Here is a 25,119-nt window from a genome sequence, read left to right on the forward strand (position 1 = left end):
AGCCACGCCCTGGGAACATGCTTCCCCAATAAGGCTGGACATGTTAATCAGGCAGGGGCGGAACTAGATATGTAAATCTAGGCCTTTAAAATAAACCTGCTGTGTGGCTCAGCCCGCTTTTGCCGCCTCTCCATCAGAGAGGATGGCGCCCACCTGGCCCCAGCTTAAAATCTATTTCTGCATCTTGGTCTTTCTTTAATTTCTTAATCCCCAGCTCCTCCGCTCAAGAACCTGTCGTTTTCCCATGCGGGTCGCGGGAAACAGAAACAGCCCACCACATCTTACTAGTAAAAGCTGCAAGAGAAAAGAAAAACTGTTACCTACAAAGTAGTTCCCATAAGTCGGACACTTGATTTATCATCAGAAACTCTACAGGCCAGAAGGGAATACAGGCTTGAAGTACTCAAGGTAATGGAAATTAAGGATCTGAGACCAAGATTACCATATCCAGCAAGGCTATCATTCAAAATATATGGTGAAATAAAGAGCTTCCCAGATAAATAAAGGCTAAAGAAGTTTATCACCACCATGCCAGCATTGCAAGAAATGCTAAAGGGACTGCTGTAATGAGAAAAAGAAATAGAGAGAGAAACGTAGGCATATGGAATTAAAATGGCAATAAATAAGTACCTATCACTAATAACATTAAATGTAAATGGGTGTAATGCTCCACTCAAAAGACATAGGGTAGCTGAATGGATATAACTATACAACCCAACTATATGCTATCTACAAGACAATCACCTCAGAACAAAAAAATTACACAGGATGAGAGTGAAGGGATGGAAAAAATTTTCCATGAAAATGGAAATGAAAAAACAATAACAAAAAAACCTGGGGTAGCAATACTCATATCTAACAAAATAAACTTCAAAATGAAGGCCATCACAAGAGACAACAAAGGTTAGTACATAATACTAAAGGGAAAGATCCAACAAGAGGATATAACCCTGGTAAACATATATGCACCCAATATAGGAGCACTTAAGTTTATAAAAAAAACTTCTGGAGAATGTTAAGGGAGAGATTGATAGTAATACAGTCATAGTAGGGAACTTTAACACCCCACTGACTTTACTGGATAGATATTCCTGACAAAAAATTAACAAGGAAACAGTGACTCTAAATCAGCCGTGGGCAAACTACTGCCCGCGGGCCAGATCCGGCCCGTTTGAAAAGAAAAAAACTAAAAAAAAAAAAAAAAGACCGTACCTTTTTATGTAATGATGTTTACTCTGAATTTATATTAGTTCACACAAACACTCCATCCATGCTTTTGTTCCGGCCCTCCGGTCCAGTTTAAGAACCCATTGTGGCCCTCGAGTCAAAAAGTTTGCCCACCCCTGTTCCAGGTCCTTCCTCTCTGTAAAAAAATCAATAAAATAAAAAAAATTTTAAAAAATGAGATAAGGGAAGAAATTAAAAGATATTGTGAGACAAATAAAACACACACACACACAAAACCCCACACACAACAGTCACAAAAAGTCCCCAAATCTATGAGACACAGCCAAAGCAGCTCTAAAAGGAAAATTCATAGCAATACAGGCTTGTTGCAAGAAACAAGAATAATCTCAAATAAACAATCTAACATTACAACGAAAAGAACTAAAATTTAAAAAAACAAAAAACAAAGTAAGCCCTAAGTTAGTAGAAGGAAAAACTAAAGATCACAGTGGAAATAGATAAAATAGAGTATAAAAAAAATACAAAAGATCAATGTAACCAAGGGCTGATTCTTTGAAAAGATAGTAAATAAAATGGATAAACCTTTAAACAGCTCATCAAGAAAAGATTAGAGCACAAATAAATGGCACAGAGCAAACAACAACAACAACAATAGAAAAGATCAATGAAACCAAGAGCTGGTTCTTTGAAAAGATAAACAAGATTGATAAACCATTAGCCAGACTCATCAAGAAACAAAGAGAGAGGACCCAAATAAATAAAATTAGATCTCAAACAGATACTCCAAAAATTTGTATGGAACCAAAAAAGACCCTGAATAGCTACAGCAATCTTGAGAAAGGAGAACAAAGTTAGAGGAATCAAAATACAAGATATACAATTATACTACAAAGCCACCATAATCAAAACAGCCTGGTACTGGCACAAGAACAGCTAATAGATCAATGCAACAGAACAGAAACCCCAGAAATCAACCCATTATGCTCAATTAATAATTGATAAAGGAGGCAAGAACGTACAATGGATTCAAGACAGTCTCTTAAATAAATGGTGTTGGGAAAATTGGACAGATACATAACCAAAAAAAGAAAGTAGACCACCAACTTACACCATACAAGAATAAACTCAAAATGGATAAAAGACTTAAATATAAGTCATGAAAACATAAAAATCCTAGAAAAACCATAGGCAGCAAAATCTCAGACATCTCTCACAGCAATATATTTACAGATACATCTCGTAGGGCAAAGGAAACTAAACAGAAAATAAACACAACCCGGGCATGTACCACAACCTGGAATTGAACCATGACCTGGTTTATAAGTTGCTGTGCAACTACTGAGTCATGCCGACCAGGCTGTACCACAGCTTTTTTTATTCACTCATCTACTGAAATGCACTTGGGCTGTTTCCAGGTCGTAGCGAATGTAAATTCTGCTGCTATGAACATAGGGGTGCATACATTCTTTCTGATTAGTGTTTTGGGTTTCGTAGGATATATTCCTAGAAGTGGGATCACTGGGTCAAATGGCAGCTCTATATTTAATTTTTTGTGGAAACTCCATATTGTTTTCCGTAATGGCTGCAGGAGTCTGCATTCTCACCAGCAGTGTGTTAGGGTTCCCTTTTCTCCACATCCTCGCCTGCACTTGCCTTTTGTTGATTTGTTGATGGTAGCCATTCTGACAGGTGTGAGGTGATACTTCATTGTCATTTTAATTTGCAGCTCTCTGATGATCAGTGACTTTGGGGATGTTTTCATATGTCTCTTGGCCATCTGTATGTGCACTTTCGAGAAGTATCTATTTAGCTCCTTTGTCCATTTTTTAATTGGATTGTTTGTCTTCCTTTTGTTAAGTTGTATGAATTCCTTATATATTTTGGATATTAACCCCTTATCAGATATATTATTGCCAAATATGTTCTTCCATACAGTGGGCTACCTTTTCATTTTGTTGATGGTTTCTTTTGCTGTGCAGCTTTTTCTTTTGATGTAGTCCTGGAGGCCCTTTAACTGACTTGGTTCATGCTTATCGCTATTCTGTACAAACATCTATTGTTAACACTTTGTGTTGCATTTATTTTTTGTTTTTAAATCATAATTGAGCTGCATGAATATGTCTTAAAAGGAAGACAAACTAAGTATATACTGAGGAAGTACTAAAAAGAAATTGATGAGATTGAGAAGTTTCCATAGAAAAATGTGATAGAATTTCAAGAGGCAGATAAAAAGGTAGGGGGAACAGGCAGAGATAGGAAGAAAAAAAGGAAGAGACAATTTAAGTATTGGCAGTGAAAAACATATTTTCTCAAGTTTTAAGTCTTATACACAACAAAATTCATGATCCTTTTAATTTCCACTATCTTCTTGGCTTGAATCTACTTCAATCATCAATCCCATCCACTTTTACTTTGTTAGAAACCCTACAAACTAGTTCAATCAACCCTTTGAACTTGGGTAAAGAGTGACAAAAAGGGTTGTTTGCAGTCATGATTCTAGAATAAATTTTCTTTTAGGCCAAAAGATCTTTTTATAGAAAATAAATATATTATATCAACATAAATTACAAATGTTCATTTCTCAAACTGCAAAAGTTCTGTTCAATTCTAAAATTAAACAGAAAATTTATCATAACAGGCTTCAGAAGATTCCAAAATGAAAAAACTTTGGCTTTTTTTCATTAGCATAAATTGGAGATGGAAAATAATCTTGAAGAGCCACATCTCATCATGGCAAACATTTGCTGCATTCAAAATAAACAGAGTTTTGAAAATTTTTGTTACATTTTAAAATCTTACTTTTCCACACTTTCATTTGGATTTGAACAAATTTACTCAGCTTAAGTTTCATATATTCTATCATCCAATTTTTTTCACATTATCTCACATAATTGGGGTTGTACCTAAATGTTATTTTAGGTACAACCCCAATTATAGCCATAAAAATTTTTAATCAAAGACTACTTGAAAGTTTTGATCAATTCCTCTTCGATTCTGGTCAAGGGCACATGCCCTGGTTGCGGGCTCAATCCCCAGTAGGGGTCATGCAGGAAGCAGCCAGTCAATGTCTCTCTTTCATCACTGATGTTTCTATCTCCCTCTCCCTCTCTGAAATCAATAGAAATATATTTTTTTAAAAAGAATGCTATAGAAATATAAACACTTTTTAAAATGTTTACTCTTCACAGTATAACAAAATATGAACAAATTCCTTCCTATATTATGAAACTCTTGGGTTAAGCAAAGAATGTTTCTTGCACAACCTGGTTTCAAAATTAAATATGTATCTTAAAATACAAAAAAATGAAAGGTGACCCCTTGATTTGTGACCCCTAAGAGTGAAAAAACAAACAAAAAACTGGCAGCTTCAGCATTCAGAGTATTCAAAGAATCAGAATCAGATACAGAAGCAGGAAGGGACCTTTGAGCAGTCCAGCTCCCTCATTTTACAGCCAAAGATGCAAAAACTTAGAAAGGTCAAGTCATTGTATATTAAGTGTCTCTAATTTTCTGCCTGTGTTCTTTTCACAACACTTTCACACTTCCCTGTTTAAATAAAAAAATATAGATTTACATTTTATTATGTATGTAATTATCTTACTTACTTCATTAACCAAGAATCTGCACTAGCAACTATAGTCTAGATTTCTTCTACCCATAGAGAAACTTTCAAAATATTTCAGAAATTTCCAGATATTTCATAGAAATAGTCTACAGGATTTTCTAATCCATTTCTTTAGAACTGTGGTTTCTTAACTATTTTTAGTCATGTCTTATTTGACAATCTCATCAAAGCCATGGACCCAAACCTTGGAGGAATGTATACAGGGGTTTCAGAGATTTCAAGGTTTTCAGGTGGAGAGTCTTTACACTAGACCAGTGGTTGGCAAACCGCGGCTCTCGAGCCACATGTGGCTCTTTGGCCCCTTGAGTGTGGCTCTTCCACAAAATACCACATGCGGGCGCGCATGTACAGTGCAATTGAAACTTCGTGGCCTATTCGCAGAAGTCGGTTTTCGGCCTGGGCGAGTCTGTTTTGAAGAAGTGGCGTTAGAAGTGGGGGGTGTTGTTGGTCCGGGCGCGCACGATTCATGCAGGAGTTGAGTGAGCCAGTCAGTCAGCAGTCTCACTGTGCAGTGGTTAGTGGTTGTACTGTTGATATTTGGCTCTGTTTACTAATGAGTTTGCCAACCACTGCACTAGACTATCAAACTTGGCCTGGCATTAAACCAAATTGCCACATATAATTAGACCATGCTAATCTACCATTAAGTATGTTTTCCCAGAACCACACTTTGACATTGACTGCTTTTCTTGAATTGAGGGCCAATAAAAAATAGCATGTGTTCTGCTAGTAGAAAACAATCAACAGTGGTCATTGAATAGTTCATGTGTAAAGATTCACAATATATTTCTGAATTAAAGGAAAACAAGTTTTTCCCTTGACACTCTGGAATGTTTTATTTCAATGAATTAAAACTACATAATTCATTATGTTTTCCTTTTCTGTTTTGTGTCAAATGCAGCCTAGATTTTTACAACATCATTTTACACATTGCCCTTCCCATCCTTGTTGGCTTTTATTCTTTTACTAATGTGTTATGAATGTGTGTTTAATTTTTTTTTTTTTTTGCTTTTTGGAAACATTTATTGTGTTCAAAATAAATAATTTTAGAATAGTGACTATGACTAATGTTTAAGAATAGTTTTTCCCAAAATTCTCATTTAAATTTTTAACTGTTCTACAATGACTTTCTTTTAAAATTTTTAAAATGTAGGTATTATTTACATACACTAAAATCCTAAAATCTTAAATGTTATTAGTTCCATCTGTTTTTAGTTTTAAAATTATAATCTGCTTTAAATTCTTTTTGAAAGCAAGAAGAGTATAAATAAATAAATAATTAGTGGATTCATTCATGAGTTGATCTGTGACAGAATGGCAGGAGGAAACTGGAAATGGGTTGGATTAGAAGTAAGGAGATAAGGCATTATAATAACCTTACAGATGAGTGAACAGTATTAGTCCCAAAAAAGAGGGGTTATAATAAAACTCATATACTATCAAGACTATAAATAACCAGTATAAAATATTAAAGAAAATAAAAATGGCTAAGGATCCCAGTTTATACATTTATTTATCTATAGTGGGTATTCAATAAACATTTATTTATTAATTCAACAAACATTATTATGAGCTTATTTTGAATCAGGTATAAACAAAATCAGATTTCTTGTCTCTTCAAAGCCACAGTTATAGCAGAAATTTAGTCAAGAAATCAGAAGTTACCCAAATCCTTAAACTTCTAATGGTTAATTAACAGAATACTACTGTTTCTCAAGTTGATAAAAATTAGTTTACAACTAAATGATTTATACCATTACTGTAGTGATTAATAAAAACATCTACTTTATAGGCTAGCTGGTTATTTATCTGGTTTCTTGATATAATTAAAATTTGGAAAGTAATGAGTTATATAATGAGATTCACTAAATTTCAAATCAGCTGTATGTTATCATACCCCCTAAAAATTCTATACAAGAAACAAATTGATTCAGACTTAACTTCAAAAATATACTAATCTCACATTAAATTAACAGTTTGGTCTGAGTCTATCAAATACAAAAACACCACCTATTAATATATTCAATTCCCTGGATTTATTTAACTCTGTTTGTAAGTAGCTACACTATAGTTTTCAAATCTTAACCTAAAATTTTTTCAAGGTATCTAATTTCACTTTGGTCCCTTAATTAAATATCTCAAAAAACAAAAACAGCATTCAATAATCTTCCCTGTTGAAACAAACAGCCCTTCTACTATTGCTCTTCCTCAGTAGAGACAATTTATAACAAAATTCCGACTTATTTATATGATTCATTTATTACAAACACATGAGTATCTACTAAGGTTCAAGCATCATGTAAGAGTTAGCTTGTAATAACAAAAAGCTTAATTTAACAAATAGTAATCTACCCATTTTTAAGCACCAATAACACATACACACACACAATACTGCAAATGAACATTTAAGTAAATAAGCAGTTGAATAACAATATTAATATGTGGAAGAATAATCTAATGTAGAATTTTAATTCTTTGAGAAAATGCCATATTCAAAATGAAAGTGGAAGTAAACAAGGTCAGGGTATATAACTGCTAATATTTAATATTTAATGACTAAAAAATAGATTATCGATTTGAAAGTAGATTACTAAAAAAACTGTAAAAGATTTTCTTTTGAGAATACAAGCTTATTAAATACCTACTCCTTTTTTCATTACTGTTTATTCAGTTTCCTGCTTCTATATGAGCACACATATACTACTTCTTCTATACCAATGCCATACAAAGATATTCAGTCATTTAAAGTTTTAAGTTTATTGATTATAAGTAATATTCATGTTTTTTCACTTGATTATAAATTTTTCAGTCAAAACAATAAAAATAGATTACAATTCAAGAGGGATTTATCAACAAACAACAAAAGTTGCTGAGCATGAAAATGTAGCTCAAATTAAAAAGGTGCAAAATCAGCATAAAATATATTACTGCAACATAGTATTTTTAATTTTTTTCACACATTTTTAAATTAGCTAAGTAGTTTATAAAGGAAAATAAATTGCTCTTAAATTCCCTAAATTTACTTAATTCATATCAAAAGGAAGAGTTTCAGTCCAAATGGAACCAAACTAGAAAATAACAACAGTAAACAGAACTGTATCTAGCCTTTTCTGAAAAATGGTAATTTAAAATAAGAAAAACGTGTATGTCCAGTAGTTGTGATATCTTCAGTCCTGAGAAAATAACATCTACATTCAACTATCCCCATCACACATATTTTCTTCTTCCAATTTCTTTGGGCTTTAAAAAATGAATAGACTTTAAATATAAATATATAGAGAAACCACTCATAGGAGCTTTTACATGAAGACAAATTTGAATCATATTCCAAAATATAGTTAATGTCATATTAAGAGGGAAAGGGGAGGAGTGGGGGAATGAAATAAAATTCGTTTGAAAAGATACAATTTAATGTGTGCACAAGATTAATACTGCACAAAACAAACATTTTTAAATTTATTCTTTAGTGAAAGTGGTAATTTAAAAATAGAACTAGTGCCCTAAAATATTAATTCAATTTTATAGAAAAGAGCAAAGAATGTTAGAAAATTGTTTATCAAAAACTGAAGACATCTGGGATTGGAGCCATTCACAATCATACCAATTAAATTAAATCTTGAGGAACAATTATGGAAAACAGAAGCCAAGAGTGGCAAAACTACTGTTGGTCTCTCAATCAAATCCTTTATACACCCGAAGATTAAATTGCTGTCTTTCAGTCATTATAGTTTTAAAAAATGCTTTATTAAGATATCACTAGCAATTTCAATTAAAATACTCATATATATTTTATTTCTAAAAAAAAAAAGTCATATCCTAAACACAAAAGCAAACAAGAGAAACAAGCTTAATACTGATTTTCTCTCTCTTTCAATTATCACTACCAGAAGAATAAAAGGGAAGAAAAGAAAGAAAACCCGAGAGGCGGTCATCCTAGAAGGCATTTCCGCATAAAAAGAGTTAACGACCAGACGACGCAGCTTAACAGTGACAAGCCTCCCAGGTATATCCTCAGCAGACACGTTTCCAGATTAAAGAACCGCAAACAAACTGGGCTGAAACCTCTCTTTGTCCAAGCCCAGCCTCTTCCTCCTGTGATGTCATATTACAAATCTAGCAAGCCTTTATTTTTCACTTCAGAGAAAGTCCATCACACAATACAGCTGGCAACAGAGAAAAAGACCTCGTTCAGCAAGAGCGAACACGCTTAGGAATTTATTTCGGAGCATTTAAAAGACTCTTCTGTTTACCACCACTTGGGATCCACTACCGGAATAACAAAAAGGAAAACTTCATTTTAAAAAAGCAAGAAGTAAATGAGACCAAATTGTGAATGTTTAAGTCTCTGAAAGTCTGCATTGAAAAGCAAAATAAAATTGCTAACTTTAGCTTAAACATTCTGGAGCACAAAGAAACCTGAATTTTGGAATATCATCCAGACTACTAAAATACAAGTTTGCCGGACAAGTCGACTTATTTCATCTTAGAACACGGCGTTTCTTTACCATCTACAATCCAATGGATTGGCTTCACTGACTGCATTTTTTAAAGGTTGCTCATCGGTTAACAAGCCCTGGATTCAAAGATTTTTTGGACACTAGAAAATGAGACTATTTTCCTGTTGAGGAACCAAGTGCAAGCTTTACAGCAACAAATTTCATGTTTCTTTTGGAGATTCTGGAGAGAAAGGAAATATTTGTAAGACCACCCAAAGATCCGAAGAATTTGCAAATACACTGGGTTTTTTTTAAGTGGTCAAAATCTGAATACCAAAGGAGCCTGCTGCCCAAAGGACTTCAACACAGTAAGCTGACCGTGCCTTTAGAATGGTAAGCAATAACAGCTCCCAATGCTCCTATGATGACTCCTTTAAGTACACTTTGTATGGGTGCATGTTTAGTATGGTGTTTGTGCTTGGGTTAATATCCAACTGTGTTGCCATATACATTTTCATTTGTACCCTCAAAGTGCGAAATGAAACTACAACTTACATGATTAACTTGGCAATGTCAGACTTGCTTTTCGTTTTTACTCTACCCTTCAGGATTTTTTACTTTGCAACACGGAATTGGCCATTTGGAGATTTACTTTGTAAAATTTCAGTGATGCTGTTTTATACCAACATGTATGGAAGCATTCTGTTCTTAACCTGCATTAGTGTAGATCGATTTCTGGCAATTGTCTACCCATTTAAGTCAAAGACCCTAAGAACCAAACGAAATGCAAAAATCGTTTGCATTGCTGTGTGGTTAACTGTGATGGGAGGAAGTGCACCAGCAGTTTTTTTTCAGTCTACCCACTCTCGGGGTAACAATACCTCAGAAGCCTGCTTTGAAAATTTTCCTGATGACACATGGAAAACTTATCTCTCACGGATTGTAATTTTCATTGAAATAGTTGGATTCTTTATTCCTCTAATTTTAAATGTAACTTGTTCTAGTATGGTGCTAAGAACTTTAAATAAACCTATTACCCTAAGTAGAAGTAAAATAAACAAAACTAAAGTTTTAAGAATGATTTTTGTACATTTGGTCATATTTTGTTTCTGTTTTGTGCCTTATAATATTAACCTTATTTTATATTCTCTTATGAGAACACAGATATTTGTTAACTGCTCAGCAGTGACAGCAGTAAGGACCATGTACCCAATCACTCTCTGCATTGCTGTTTCAAACTGCTGCTTTGACCCAATAGTTTACTACTTCACGTCAGACACAATTCAGAATTCTATAAAAATGAAAAACTGGTCTACTAGGAGAAATGACTCAAGATGCTCTGAAGTTCAAGGCACAGAAAACTTTATTCATCATAACCTAGAAACCTTAAAAACTAAGATATTTGACAGTGAATCTACAATATAAGCTGCCTGGAATAAAACCACTGGAACTTCACTGGGACAGAACCTCCAAGTTCCTTCAACTGTGAAAAGTTTTCTTGAACCTCAAAAAGAAAATGAGCATGTGGACATTTTAAAGTTTTTAGTATTAAAAAAAGTTGTATTCAATGTGTTAAGCATTCAAATGTATTCTATTCTTGTATACACTCCAATTTATTTTTCTTAGCCATTTTTGATTTGTACCTTCCTCTTCATTAAAAAAATCCCTTAAAAAGTTGTTCAAAGTCTAAAAGTGATTATGATTTAAATCATGTGGTGAGCATCTGTACTGTCTTTGAAGTTTTTAGTAATTTTATACTAAGTGATTTACAAATATTAAATGTTTTGTTTAAGTGATATTTTATTCAACATATATCTAATTTGTTTCATCTAAATTGAAACTACTAATCATGTTTCTTATACTATAATAACATAAATGAGAACAGAGGGTAATTTAAAATAATAAGTGTTTTTGGAGTATTTTTCCAAAAAGTAGCTAAAAATGACTTCCGTAGAATAATAGATACTATTTGAGGATCTTGAGCAGTTACACTTAAAGATAACATTAAGGATTTTGTATTTGCATGCAATTCATAAAAAGCAGATGCTATCTAACTATGAAGTACAGCATGCTTTAAAATTACTATTTGATCCATTTTCTTGCTTTACTGGCACCCAATTTCAAATGTTATGTGATGTTAAAATTGAGGAGAAAACTAATTAAATGTTATTTTGCTAAATAAATGTTTAAAAAATAAAATTCTACTGAAGGTACATTTTCAAGGTATATTTATGTCATACTAAATAACTTGTATTTTAAGTATTTTAGGTTAATGAAGCACCATAAATAGTAAGATAGTAAAATACAATATTTGGCACTTAAAAAGTAATCAATTTGTGTGTTATTTCCCTTCCATCTTTTGATCAAAGCCAAATAAAGAATAGCTAAAAATATTATTTCAAGTTGCTAAAATGTTACTGTATGTCAAAATAATTCATGAAGTAAGGACATAGTTCCTTATATAAAAAGAAGTAAAACTAAAGAGCCAAATAACTAAATATAACTACATTTTCATTTCAGTAAATATAAAAAAGGTACTGCTTTGAGCTATAATTTAGATATGATACACCAACTACACTGAAACTGTTTCTTTTCCCAACATATCTTTATTTTCAAATCCAAGCAGTTCTCCAAAGTTAACTAAAATATATATATTTTTTTATTTGAAAATAAGGCACATAATTAATTTCAATTCAACATTCAACCTATCTGATTTTTACATCAAGCAGTTCTCCAAAGTTAACTAAAATATATATATATTTTTATTTGAAAGTAAGGCACATAATTTCAATTCAACATTCAACCTATCTGATTTTTACATCTTCCTCTTTCAAGAATACAACCTTGGACAAATACTCTGAAGATTTTAACTTGATTTTTTGCTCTTCTCTGGGTTTGTGATGCAATGATTTCAGAGGAATAATAGTCATTTTCTAGAGAAGTAAACTCATTTTTCAATGAAATAACGGGGAAGGAAGGGATTTTCTTTAGGGAACCATGGTTTCCTTTAGATCAGGGTGGGGAATATCAGCAAGACAAAGCCCAAGAAATCATTTGGTCTGGCCCTGCCAAGGCCATTAGGGGTGAGTTAATTAAATATTTGACCAAAAATAGCAGGCTAATTTTTAAATTGGTAATTTTGTATGGCCCCAAAATGATGTTATAGATATCCAAATGGCCTTTGGCAGAAAAGTGGTTCCTCACCCTTGCTTTAGAAGGAGAACAAATTATTAAACAAACAAACAAAACGGCTACGGAAGAAATTAAGCATGGTCCTTTATAGCCCAAAAGAAAGGATATATGCTGTAAACATGTTTTCTTTAATTGACTCCAAAGTACCTTTATTTGATATCATGCTTTGGAAAACAAACACATTTAGCACTAACTATAGAGAGTGGGGCAAAAGTAAGTTTAGAGTTGTGAGTGCACGAAACAGAGTTTATTCTTATATTATTAGTAGTAATTATTGGATTATTTTTTATACATACAACTGTAAACCTATTTTTACCCCACTCTGTATATTTTTGAGTTGAAAAGCAACTAATAACTTACTGATGTGGAAGAAAGAGGTGGTAGTTTGTTAACAGATTTCTCAGAACTTTCCTTAGATTAAAGATCTGTGAGCAAGATAGCAAGATCTTAAAGCATAGCTATTACTTTAAAATGCAAGCCAATTAGCCGTGGCCAGGTGACTCAGTTGGTTGGAGCATCATTCCATACACCAAAAGATTGCAAGTTCAATTCCTGACTAGGCTTGCAAGTTCGATTCTTGGTCAAGGTGCATACAGGAGACAGTCAATAGATGTTTCTTTCCCCTTTTTCCTCCCTCTCTAAAAATCAATCAAAATGTGTCCTCAGGTGATGATTAAAAGAAAACAACAAAAAACACAAGCAAAATAGTTATCAGATGTTATTACTGCACTCAGTGGTGAAATTTTTATTGCCCTCTTGTCAACAGAAAGACGAATCAAAAGTTTTGTAAGATTCTTCACAAAGAAATACGTAACATAACAAGTATTATGTTTCACATTGAGAACTTCAAATTCTGGGCAAACCTTACCTACAGGGATGGAAGGAGTATTACAGTTATTTTCCTTTGTTAGAGTTGCACTTGAAGGTAAATTATATATTCCTTTCTGTTTCTCCTTTACCCAGAAAACTTATATTAATAAAACTGAGAATTTACTTTTTGTTTCCTTAAAGTGACAGTACCAAGCCCTCCTTCCCCCCCAAAAATGGTGCCCACTGTTCTCAACATTTTTATAAAAGATTATTTAACTAATCTTCCTCTCCACATTAACTCCCTTCAAAGGAATAGAAGTAAGATGAGGACATTTCTGAGTTGTGGAAAACAGCTTTCCAGACCCCTAATGATTAGTTCTGAACATAGAAATTACCTTTTCTGAGAAAATACAAGTAACTAGTTTACCAAAAGAATGTATGAAAATATATGCATTGTACATAATTTATCCAACAGAAAATTTAAAGAAACTGAAGATACTATTTTATCAAGGAGTTTTGACTTTATATTCTACATTCAAAATACTAAAAGCAAATTTGAGGTATAAATCCCAATTATAGATATTGGTATTTAAAAAAATTAGTCATTCAGTTGAGGAATAGAAAATACAAAATGGAACATTAGCAAACTTGATCTCCCCAACCGAGAAACATTTAATTTATGAATGGTATGACGCTAAGAAGAGACAGGAGCAATAGTTTTTTGGTCCTGCAATTCTGGACCTCTGATGAACCAGGTGACCTGATCTTTTGTCAATATATTATGTTACTATTGCCTAGCAGAATCTTTACTACATCCCAACATCCAAACTACTTTAGTGCCTACATGCCAATCTAACCATTTGTCACAAAAGAAGAAAGATGTGACCTAGTGTGGTTGTTTATTCAGTTGTGAATTTTTATAAAGAAAATTTTATAAACAGTGCTTATTAGTACATGAAGGTAGTCCCAAGGTAAATTGTTTTTTAAAAAGCTCTTTTCATCAGCTGGCCTGAGAACAAGTTTATCTATTTATAATATGAATTCTAAGAAATAAGTTCCAAGTTAAAAAGGACTAATGGACAGACCTAATGACACAGAACATATTTAAATCAACCCAAATATTTAATAACCAACAATATTTAATTAGCAAAATTTTCCAGAGATCAATATATACATAATCCTAAAACCACTAATTCTCAAATTTCTACTTTATCTTTCCTCAGCTTTTTTACCTGATGTCTGCTATGCATTTTTGACAATTTTATAAAAGTACAAAGAATATCATTTAAATAGGGCAATAGATCAGAATAATAAGAGAATACAAAATTAATTCCAGGCAAACTTCTCTACGAAGCCTTCCCCTTTCTTCCCTCTCTCAAAAATATTTACTTCAATAACTGCTTAACAGGGTACAAAAGTATTTCTTTCATCACTTTGTGCAATGGCAGTGGCAAAAACAGAATCCAAAAGACAGGACCCCAGAAGTAGAGACAACTAATGAGTTTAATAATTAGTTTTCAAACTCAAAACCTGCTTTACTTTAGAAATTCACTCAAGTAGTTTTTGAAAATAATTAAAGGTTAAGTAAATATTATGAATAAAAGACAAATATGTATAATATACTTACAGCCAAGTTACAGTTAATACCTATAGGGTGAATGTGCAGAGTTCTATTATCTTCCTATCCAAATGACTTCTGGTAAATTCACCATTTAGAACTGAAAGAGCCTAGAAGTCGCCTGAAACAACTACCTCACCTTACTTAGGCTGAGGAAACGGAAGAACTAAAAGGGTAAGTAACTTGCACAGGGTCACATAACAAGTTAAAGTAAAGCCAGGATAAGAACTTGGGTTTTTTGTGGTTTTAGTTTTATTATTTTTTGACATGTCTATTTCTTTAAGGTGGCAAGGGAAGTACCACATGCAAAGGCCCTGTGACAGAGAACTTGGTGTACTGAAAGGATTAAAACAGAGCCAAAGTAGCTGGAGATGTAAGATTGAGATCATACATGTACTTATAGGCCATGATAAAGCCATGTTAAGATCTGAGTTGTTGTAGAAAGTCCTGAAGGCTTTCAAGTAAAAGCAGAGAAATGATCAGGTTTAAAATTCTAAAATGATCCCTCTGATTACAGGGAAGAGATGCATTTGTCTTCAGCAAAAAGTAAAAAAGGCCCTAACCGGTTTGGCTCAGTGGATAGAGCGTCGGCCCGCAGACTGAGGGGTCCCAGGTTCAATTCCGGTCAAGGGCATGTACCTTGGTTGCGGGCACATCCCCAGTACGGGGTGTGCAGGAGGCAGCTGATCAATGTTTCTCTCTCAGCGATGTTTCTAACTCTCTATCCCTCTCCCTTCCTCTCTGTAAAAAAACCAATAAAATATATTGTAAAAAAGAACCACAATAAGAGTTATATTTATGCAATTTAAATTAAAAGAGCTGTTCTTATCCTTTATTTTGATTACATCCTTTCTTATTAAGATAGCGTGTCTTTTTTTGAAATGATGGTAATGATAGATGGAAAGGATTTTTTAAAAATTATTTTTTTACTGATTTTTAGAGAGGAAGGAAGAGAGAGAGAGAAACACACATTGACGTGAGAGTGAAAATCAGTTGGCTGCCTCCTGCACCGCCCCTTCCTGGGATTGAGCCTGCAACCCAGGCATGTGCCCTGACTGGGAATTGAACCAGCAATTTTTTGGTAAAAGGGAGATGCCCATCCAAATTGAATGAACTACATTGGCCAGGGCTGGGAAGGATATTTTAATGTCATTACTTAGCACAATTAAGCCAGTAGCCCTTGTGGAGAAACTAGTTCCTTCATATATTGATGGTGGGAATACAAAATGATATAATCCTTATGACTGGAAATTTGGCAATATCTAACACACACACACACACACACACACACACACACACACACACACACACACTCACTATTTAACCTAGCATTCTCATTTTTTGGTATTTACCCTGAAGACACACTTTTAATAATATAAAAATACATATGTACAAGGTGCAGCATTATTTGAAATGGTAAAAATTGGAAACTACCCAGATGTCTTGTCTAAGGATAGAATAAATTGTAGTGCATATGCACATTGTACTGCTATCCTATATAATAAAGAGCCAATATGCTAATTAGACCGGACAGCCAAACAACCTTCGGACATCCTTCCAGATGACCTTCTGGATGAAGTCGGAGGGCTGTGAGGGCCAGCCAAGGCAGCCGGGGCTGCAAGGACTGAGCCCCTTGCATGAATTTCATGCATCAGGCCTCTAGTGTAGCTATAATAAAGAATGAGAAAGCTCTCCAAGAATTGATACGCAGAAAGTATGGTTAAATGAAAAAACAAAGCATAAAAGAACACATGTAGTATGCTAACTTTGTGTAAGAAAAAGACAAAACAAGAAAACATACATATATCTACTCATTTTACTAACAGAAACATAAAATCAATAAACCAAAAAATAAGGTTATAGGGGCGGGAAATGGTGTAGAAGAGATACTGAAAGAAATAACTCTCAACCGAGTGTAAAACTTTGGAAATCATGCTAATGTTGTACATCAGGAATCAGAAAACATTTTCTTTAAGGATCAGATAGTAAATATTTTAGGCCTATAGGATATACCATCCTATTGCAATTTCTCAATTCTGCATTGTAGTACAAAAGCAGCCATGAATAATACATAAACAATGAATGTGGCTGTGTTCCAATAAAACTACTTATAAAAACAGATGGCTGGCTGTGGTCTGTGTGTGCTACCTCCTGTCTTACATAGTCAAAAACTAAAGCCAACAATGGTAAGAAATAAAAGTAAATAAAAAATAAAACCCTACATATGCATCTTTATTAGTGCCTGGCACATAATAAGTTTTGATAATTACCTGCTGAATGAATAAACCTTAAAGTTCTATTAAAAGACTAGAGACCCAGTGCACAAATTTATGTACCAATGGGGTCCCTCGGCCTGGCCTGTAGGATCAGGCTGAAAACTGCTCTCTGACACCCCCGGAGGGGTCCCGGATTGTGAGAGGGTGAAGGCCAGGCCAAGGGACCCCACCAGTGCACTATCGGGGCCGGCGAGGGACGCGGAAGGTTGGCCAGCTGGGGAGGGACCGCGGGAGGACTCCAGGGCATGTCCAGCCCATCTCGCTCAGTCCTGATCGGCCGGACCCCCACAGCAAGCTAACCTACCAGTCGGAGTGTCTACCCTCTGGTGGTCAGTGCACGTCACAGTGAGCAGTTGAATGGCCTTAACATATCATTAGCATATTACGCTTTGATTGGTTGAACAAACGACCGGATGACCAGACACTTAGCATATTAGGCTTTAATTATATAGGATGGACATGAGTTCTAGTCAGGGCTTTGCTACAAAGTAATATAGCTTTAGTTAAGTCATTTAACCTTTTTATGTTGACCTCTGCATCTTTAACTATGAGTTTTGAACTAGATATTATGTAAGGTCCATGTCATGCCTTATATCCTAGTTTCTCATTCTTGTCAGTTATAATTTTCATCATTCCTTTCTTTTAGTAACCATTTTTTCACCACTGTTGCCATGTTATATTGGGACTACTGCAATCATTCCTTAACTCGGCCTGCTTCCTACTTTCTTCCCTTCAACCCATGCAAGACAGCTCAACTAGATTCACTATTTAAATCACCTTGTACTGATTAATGTCCAGTTTTAAAAGCTGTCAGATTATCCATAACCTGAAGGGAAAAGTCCAGTTTCAAAGTTCAAATTTCACCAAAATCTTACCCCAACCTACCCAATATTTTGTTTTCTCTTATCTCCCAAACAAGAAACCTCTACTCCAGGATGGTCTGTTACTTGTCCTGTGGCCACAACTCTCACTTTCTTGACTCTAGCCAGTGGTTCTCAACCTTCTGGCCCTTTAAATACAGTTCCTCATGTTGTGACCCAACCATAAAATTATTTTCGTTGCTACTTCATAACTGTAATGTTGCTACTGTTATGAATTGTAATGTAAATATCTGATATGTAGGATGGTCTTAGGTGACCCCTGTGAAAGGGTTGTTCGACCGCCAAAGGGGTCGCGACCCACAGGTTGAAAACCGCTGCTCTAGACATTTAGGTACATAATATACTACTCACACTACTCACCCCTCTCCCTATCCCAGTCAACAAAGCTCACTTTGCTCCTCTTCCCTTTTCATCCTACAAGACCCAGTTCAACTCCTAAACAAAAACTTCGATAACACTGTCTGTGTTACTTATTTTGCAGTTCTTTAATGCCTTTGTTAGTTTTTTGTTTATTTGTTTTGTTTGTTTTATTTTTTTGCCCGGGCTATGTTTTATCTTCCTTACTAGATACCTGAAGCTCCTTGAAGAAAGGGATTATGTTTTGTATTTATTTGTGTTCTCTACAGCACCTAACATACCTATAGGATTGAAATAGAGAGCATAAAGATTGGAAGGAAGGAGCTTAGAGTTAAAAGCAAATTATATATTACTTTCCTGCCAGAAAAAGATTAATTTTAAATAACTAATATCTATTTACTTATAGAGTATCTACTCTGGGTCTTTATCAATGTAGTTTAATAAATGTCCTATACCTACACACAAAGTTTGCCTTTTGTATTACCAAACCTATGGTTCTTTTAATTATTCCAAAGCCCAAGGTTAAAAGGCAAATTTTCTTTTACCAATATTACTCTCGTACAAGAATTCAATTACTATAGTCATCACCATAACTTATTACTTGATTTATTAATTTTAAACTATACCTGTTGAATCCCCACCATTTAGACGAGGTGATACGTTGTTAAAAGAAACCACTTTGTTCTTGAAGACCTTTATGGAATTGACTTCTCTTTTGGAACAATTATTTTCTAGGCCTGGTGAATCCTAGGATTTTTCCCATTTTTTTCTCTTTGTACTCCTTTGACAGTTTCACTCTTTTTTTTTTTTTTAGATTCTGTGATATCTCCTCTCTTGGGTTTCTTTTTTATATTGCTAAAGCATATCCTCTAGTTATTCTATTTCAAAAAGGGCAGTCAAGAGATAAACTTTCTTGGTCCTTGCATGCCGGAAAATTGTTTCATTTTACCTTCATGTTGACAGTGTGGGTCAGATAAATAAGTCTAGATAAAAACTGATGCTGATCTGGATCTTATTTCCCTGCAAATAACTTTCTTGTTCTCTCTAAAAGATGTTAATTTTCTCATTACCTTTGAAATTTTAAAAATATATATGTATATTTTATTGATTTTTTACAGAGAGGAAGGGAGAGGGATAGAGAGTTAGAAACATTGATGAGAGAGAAACATCAATCAGCTGCCTCCTGCACACCTCCTACTGGGGATGTGCCTGCAACCAAGGTACATGCTCTTGACCGGAATCAAACCTGGGACCTTTCAGTCCGCAGGCTGACGCTTTATCCACTGAGCCAAACCGGTTAGGGCACCTTTGAAATTTTGAATTCTCACCAAGATGTATCCATTCATTCATCTTGCTTGGTATTATGGTCCTCTCCATCTGGTCTTCTGGCTTTCAATAGTTTTGAAATTTTTTCTCCTGATATGTTTTTTAATCATTATTTTCTCTCCTCCATTTTTTCTGGTCCTTCTTTTGAGGATGAATAGATATTGAAATGAGGTGTCCCAAAATACCAAAATAAGGGCAATAAACTTAGCAGTGCAATAGTCTGTGGCATTTCCTTCTTAAGCAGAATTACCTTTTTTTTCTCCCTTTTTCTTCAAGTCTGTGATAGAAATCTGGATTTCCTTAATTTCTATTCTGCTTCTTTTGCAGGCACAGCACAAAGCCATAGCCCTGTGTGCACATACGCAAAAGTTGGATTGGAGCCAGGCATATATTTGTATAGTTTGTACACTGCACAAGAACATAAGGCTTCAGCCTAAACTCCGTATACCAAGCCTAGGGCACATGTGTCCAGAGGGGCATCTTTTTCAAATTCATTAGTATGGAAGGAGACATATTTTCCTAATTCTTATAGGCTGGCACAATGATAAGTGGGGGACTGGCCCAGGTGTTTCATGCACCAATAGATCTCAAATCTACAATTGTCAAATGTAGGTGCCAGATTAGCATATCAGAATGACCTGGACAAATGCTGGCAATGCACATTTTGGGCTCTCCCCCAGAAAGTTCAGGATTGGCCCCAGAAGTTTTAACTGTGTTTTAACAAGGCCTCCAAGTGCTTCTGATAAATGCTAAAGTTTGAGAGCCACTGGCACTTTAGAGAACTCTCCTGATTACTGCCCTACTCTCTGTACCTGCTACTTTGGCCTTGGAGACTGTCTCCCACTTCCACTAGAGCCCTTTCCTGGGTGTGTTCAGAGCTGTAGTTTTCTTTACTTTGCTGTATCCATCAATAGACTCCTCATTTCCTTTTTATTCTCAAAACTGAATCAATACCTCAAATTCCCTCCATAGTTTTACATTTCAGAGTCTCAGTACTGCTGGATTTCAATCCATGTGTTGTTTTTTTTCTTTTCTATAACTTTTTTAGAGGTTTAGGGAAGGAAAATAGGTAAAGGTATGTGGTCACTTTACTATTCTCAACCAGAAATACTCTATATTTTAAAGCAACTGCACATCTAAGTTACATAAAAAAATTATAATACATAAACCTTTTACTGATCTTAAAAAATAGCAGGCCTTTTCATCAAAACAAAGCAAATCCCAGACAGAAGGAGAAAAAAAACACACACAAAAAAAACAAAGGAAATCCTTATATTATGAACATAACCTTAAAGTTAGTTTTCTTTAAAAAAAAAATGGTGGTCAGCACACGTCTAACTCTGGGTAGGTCAAACTCCTGCCCGTGGGGACAATTTGGATATTAGCCTTTCTTATATAGGATATTACTTAAAACACTGCACTAAAAAAATTATACCTTTTGGCCTACGTGCCCCATATGTAATTTTTGCTGATGACCAAAATAACTAGTTTCAAAATGGCTAGGCAAAAATTGCTATACTTTGTGTTGTGGCCCTATAAGACTTTGTTAGACCGAAACACATGTAATTCAATAATCTTAGCTACTCAAGGGGGAAAAAATGGACATGTATTAAAAAATAGAAAAGGACATGTATAAATAGTTTGTCTAGAAGAGATTATAGAGTTGTTACTAGACAAATAATTACAAAAGTCAGAGATATCATTTTTTCACTATCATGGCAATTTTTACCCATCTCCATCCATCCAGGCCATTTATTCTTCACTTGCAACTGAACTATAGAAAAGTCTACTTTTAGAAGACCTTGTTTAAATATGTGAGTTAGACCCTGGTCTAAAAGTACATAGTGTTAATAAAAGTATCCAATATGTCTATTACAGGGATAATGCAAAAGTTTGTATTTTTCAAGAACAGTTTATATTTTAAAGAGTTTGGTTTTGGATTAGGAACCCCAATTTTCATTTTTGTTTATGACTCAATAATTAGTAACAGATAAGTCATTTTATTTTTCCACATTCTCATTTTAATGTTTAAAAGAAAAAACTGAAATGACAAAATAATAAAACCCAGCATTACTTACAAAGTCAACAAAAAACCTTTTAGACAGTTAAATTATCTTAGACATGGAAAGATTAAGTACAATGACCAGATATTAATAAAAATAATAAGTAGTTATTATTTTTAATCAAGATAAAAATGACCAGATATTAAACTCCAAAAAATGAACTTAAAAGAGAGCAAGACAGATTTATGTTAGTCTCTGAAGGATTCTTTAAAAGTATAATCAAAATCTTCAAGAGAAATTATGTTATATTTACTGAACGTAAGAAACACTGAAACTTACCAAAAATAGAAAAGATTTCTTTAAAAGAGAAACAAATCCAGCTGTTTCCTATTCTACATTTCCTTATCATATTCTAAATCTAGCACTTACAGGAAGATACCAAAAATGCTTTTGATATTTGGTCATTTCTGGCAATAGTGGAAAATATTAAGAACCAGTAAGTAAATTGATAAAAACACAGAACATTCATGGGGATATTAAAACTAGGTTGTGACAGTTCAGAGACTTGAAAAGAAGCCATAAATGTTCGTTTATTCCTTACAACTCTGGAAAGTATTATTATCCTCATTTTTACAGACAAAACCTGAGATACAGAGACATAACTTGTTCATATTTATACCTTTGAACCTCAGCTTTCCTTATCTTTAAAATAGAGTTAGCAATGTTTACTTCTGTGAAGATTAAATGAGACCTGGTGACTCCAAAGCCCAGGCTCCTTCTGCCACAGCACAGTGACATAAAGAGAAAGATACAAACACAGAGAAAACATGAATAAAGAAACTAATCACAACAGTTCATATACCCAACAGTAAACGAATAAACACCCCAAGAGGCAGCACAAAGGTTAAGGGCAGTCTCTAGATAGCCTGAGTTAAAATTCTGGCTTTGTCATCAACTTAGCTTTGTGAATAAGGGAAACTTTCTATATTTCTTGGTGCCTCAGTTTTATCTGTGAAATGGTGATAATGATAGCATAGATTTCACAGGGTTGTGTAAAGTAAGTAAGTTAACCCATTCAGCACTTTTAACAGTGCCTATAACAGCACACCTGCAAAAATATTAATTATTATGATTTCTACATTGAAATGTCATATGCATAATCAAGAGTCATTCTTATGCTGGTCTGTATGATGGCCAGGAAGGATTCCAAGCAGGAACCAGTGATAGCTTTTTACAAGCATTGCTTCCTAAAGCAAGTTTCTATGGGCTACTAAGGGACATTTCTGAGTTGGATTTTTTCACCATTCCTGAATGTCTTTAGTCCCTGTGCAAATTCATGAACAAGGAAAATGTATAGTATGGACAAAGGGAATGCGGTTAGGAGACATGAATGGACAAGTCATAAATACTTCTCCTCCACAGTGAACTCTAGCAATTTCTCATGTGTCAGAGTGTTCTAAAGATTAAAGAAGGAGAAAAATGCTTAAACAAAAGAATATACTGAGGAATCACATGGGGTTCAAGACAAGAAGGCACGGAAGCAAAGGTTTAGACCTCAGAAAGATTTTATGTTTAAAACCATAAATAGATCTGGATGAAGAACTCAACCTCACGTAACTAGTTAATACAAGACTGCATTAATTCATAATGACTATCTCAGTTTCTTTGGATTTTCTGTTTGTTTTTTAACATACGAGGAACCACATAAAAATCACTATTGCTTCATTTATCCTTAATAATTTTGAAGTTACAGTTATCTTATTAAATTGAGCTTATATTCTTAGTCCTTTAAAAAGCAATTATCTCTTCACATTTCAGTGAATATTTCTGTAAGCTAAGTTCTTATCCTTATGTTATTGTTTGTACTTTTCTGCATATCCATATTTTTAATTCTAAATTAGTAGAACACAAGGTCACTATCAAAAATTTTATTTCTAAGATATTGCCTTCTTTTATTTTCACTTCTCAGGCTTTATGTGTGTTTTTTTTCTTTATTTGTTTTTTAAAAAATATATTTTATTAATCTTTTACAGAGAGGAAGGTTTCTTTATTTGTTTTTTTAAAAATATATTTTATTAATCTTTTACAGAGAGGAAGGGAGAGGGATAGAGAGTTAGAAACATCGATGAGAGAGAAACATCGATCAGCTGCCTCCTACACACCTCCTACTGGGGATGTGCCTGCAACCAAGGTCCATGTCCTTGACCGGAATCCAACCCAGGAACCCCCAGTCCACAAGCCAACGCTCTATCCACTGAGCCAAACCGGTTAGGGCATGTGTTTTTGCTTATAGAATTTAGCTGGAATCTTTCATTAAAAACAGAGAGAATCTTATAGAAGAATTTAGCTGGAATCTTTCATTAAAAACAGAGAGAAAGCTCAGTTCTAACATTTCAGTTTATGGAAAGAGACTCGTTTTCCATTTCATCTCATTCTCATGTCTCCCTTCAATCTCCTTGAAAGATGATCCAAATATCCAATTTCATCAACCCTAAACATTATATATTCTAAAAATACTTATGTTAAAATCTTACTTCTGAAAGTTGTATGAATGACTACACACATTATGCACATTAGCACTTCCTTTTAAAATACAGTTTGCTCTTTTTCTAGAAAGTATTCTTTTAATCTTTTATTCTTGAGAAATACATTATACCAGTAGAGTTAGTGCACTGCAAAAAGGAGCTGGTTAACAAATGGTACTTGTTCCCCTTCCTATCATTAATTAGCCCTTAGGCAAAATACTTACCTTGCTACTCAAGATAAAAAATACATATATATTTTTTCACTTAGAATAAAATCAACTTACTATTTATATTGTTGTCTTTTATACTGTCCCACATGCTTTACTAGATGTTATAGTGGTGATAAAAACAGTGTGAATGACTTAACAGAAATAAGGTGATACAATGACAGGAGTACTTTATAGGTATTCTGCATTTCTCTTTTCTCATAGGCAAAACTGGAATCATATCTATACCTTCTACTTTGCAGAGTTAGTGTAAAGGGCCAACAGAGTATTTCATATTAAAGCCCCATAATGTAAGGGCTTTACAATCACCCAGAAACTGACTACTCTAAAGAGTGGTCCACAGGCTAGCACCATGAGAATCATCTGGGCACTTGTTAGAAATACTGAACCTCAAGCCACAACCTAGAACAGGGGTGGGCAACCCCTGGCACGCGTGCCAAACATGGCATGCCAGTAACTTTTGCTGGCACGCGAAACCCTCTCTTATAATCTTCCATTTACAATTTTTGTGAACATTTGAATTTTTTTATTTTTCAGATAAATTCAGTGTAGGTGCATCTTAGATAAATAAATAATTTTACATAACAAGTTATCTTAAAGACCATAGACATGGATTGACGAGAGAGGGGAAGAGCAATTTCAATAGTGTCGAAAA

At 34.2% G+C, this 25,119-nt stretch overlaps 2 protein-coding genes across 3 annotated transcripts in view; one reads left to right on the forward strand and one right to left on the reverse strand.

The window, feature by feature from the left end:
• The window catches only part of RB1 (retinoblastoma 1), a 218,450-nt gene that overhangs the window by 44,951 nt on the left and 148,380 nt on the right, over nucleotides 1–25,119 (reverse strand). The gene's annotated exons all lie outside the window — the stretch shown is intronic.
• LPAR6 (lysophosphatidic acid receptor 6) lies at nucleotides 8,983–11,257 on the forward strand. Its single transcript, XM_005863214.2, has one exon. It carries the CDS (start codon nucleotides 9,640–9,642, stop codon nucleotides 10,672–10,674), a length of 1,035 nt encoding a protein of 344 aa, XP_005863276.1. The 5' UTR covers nucleotides 8,983–9,639; the 3' UTR covers nucleotides 10,675–11,257.

This window comes from Myotis brandtii, unplaced genomic scaffold (assembly GCF_000412655.1).
Source record: "Myotis brandtii unplaced genomic scaffold, ASM41265v1 scaffold174, whole genome shotgun sequence".
Taxonomy (NCBI): domain Eukaryota; kingdom Metazoa; phylum Chordata; class Mammalia; order Chiroptera; family Vespertilionidae; genus Myotis; species Myotis brandtii.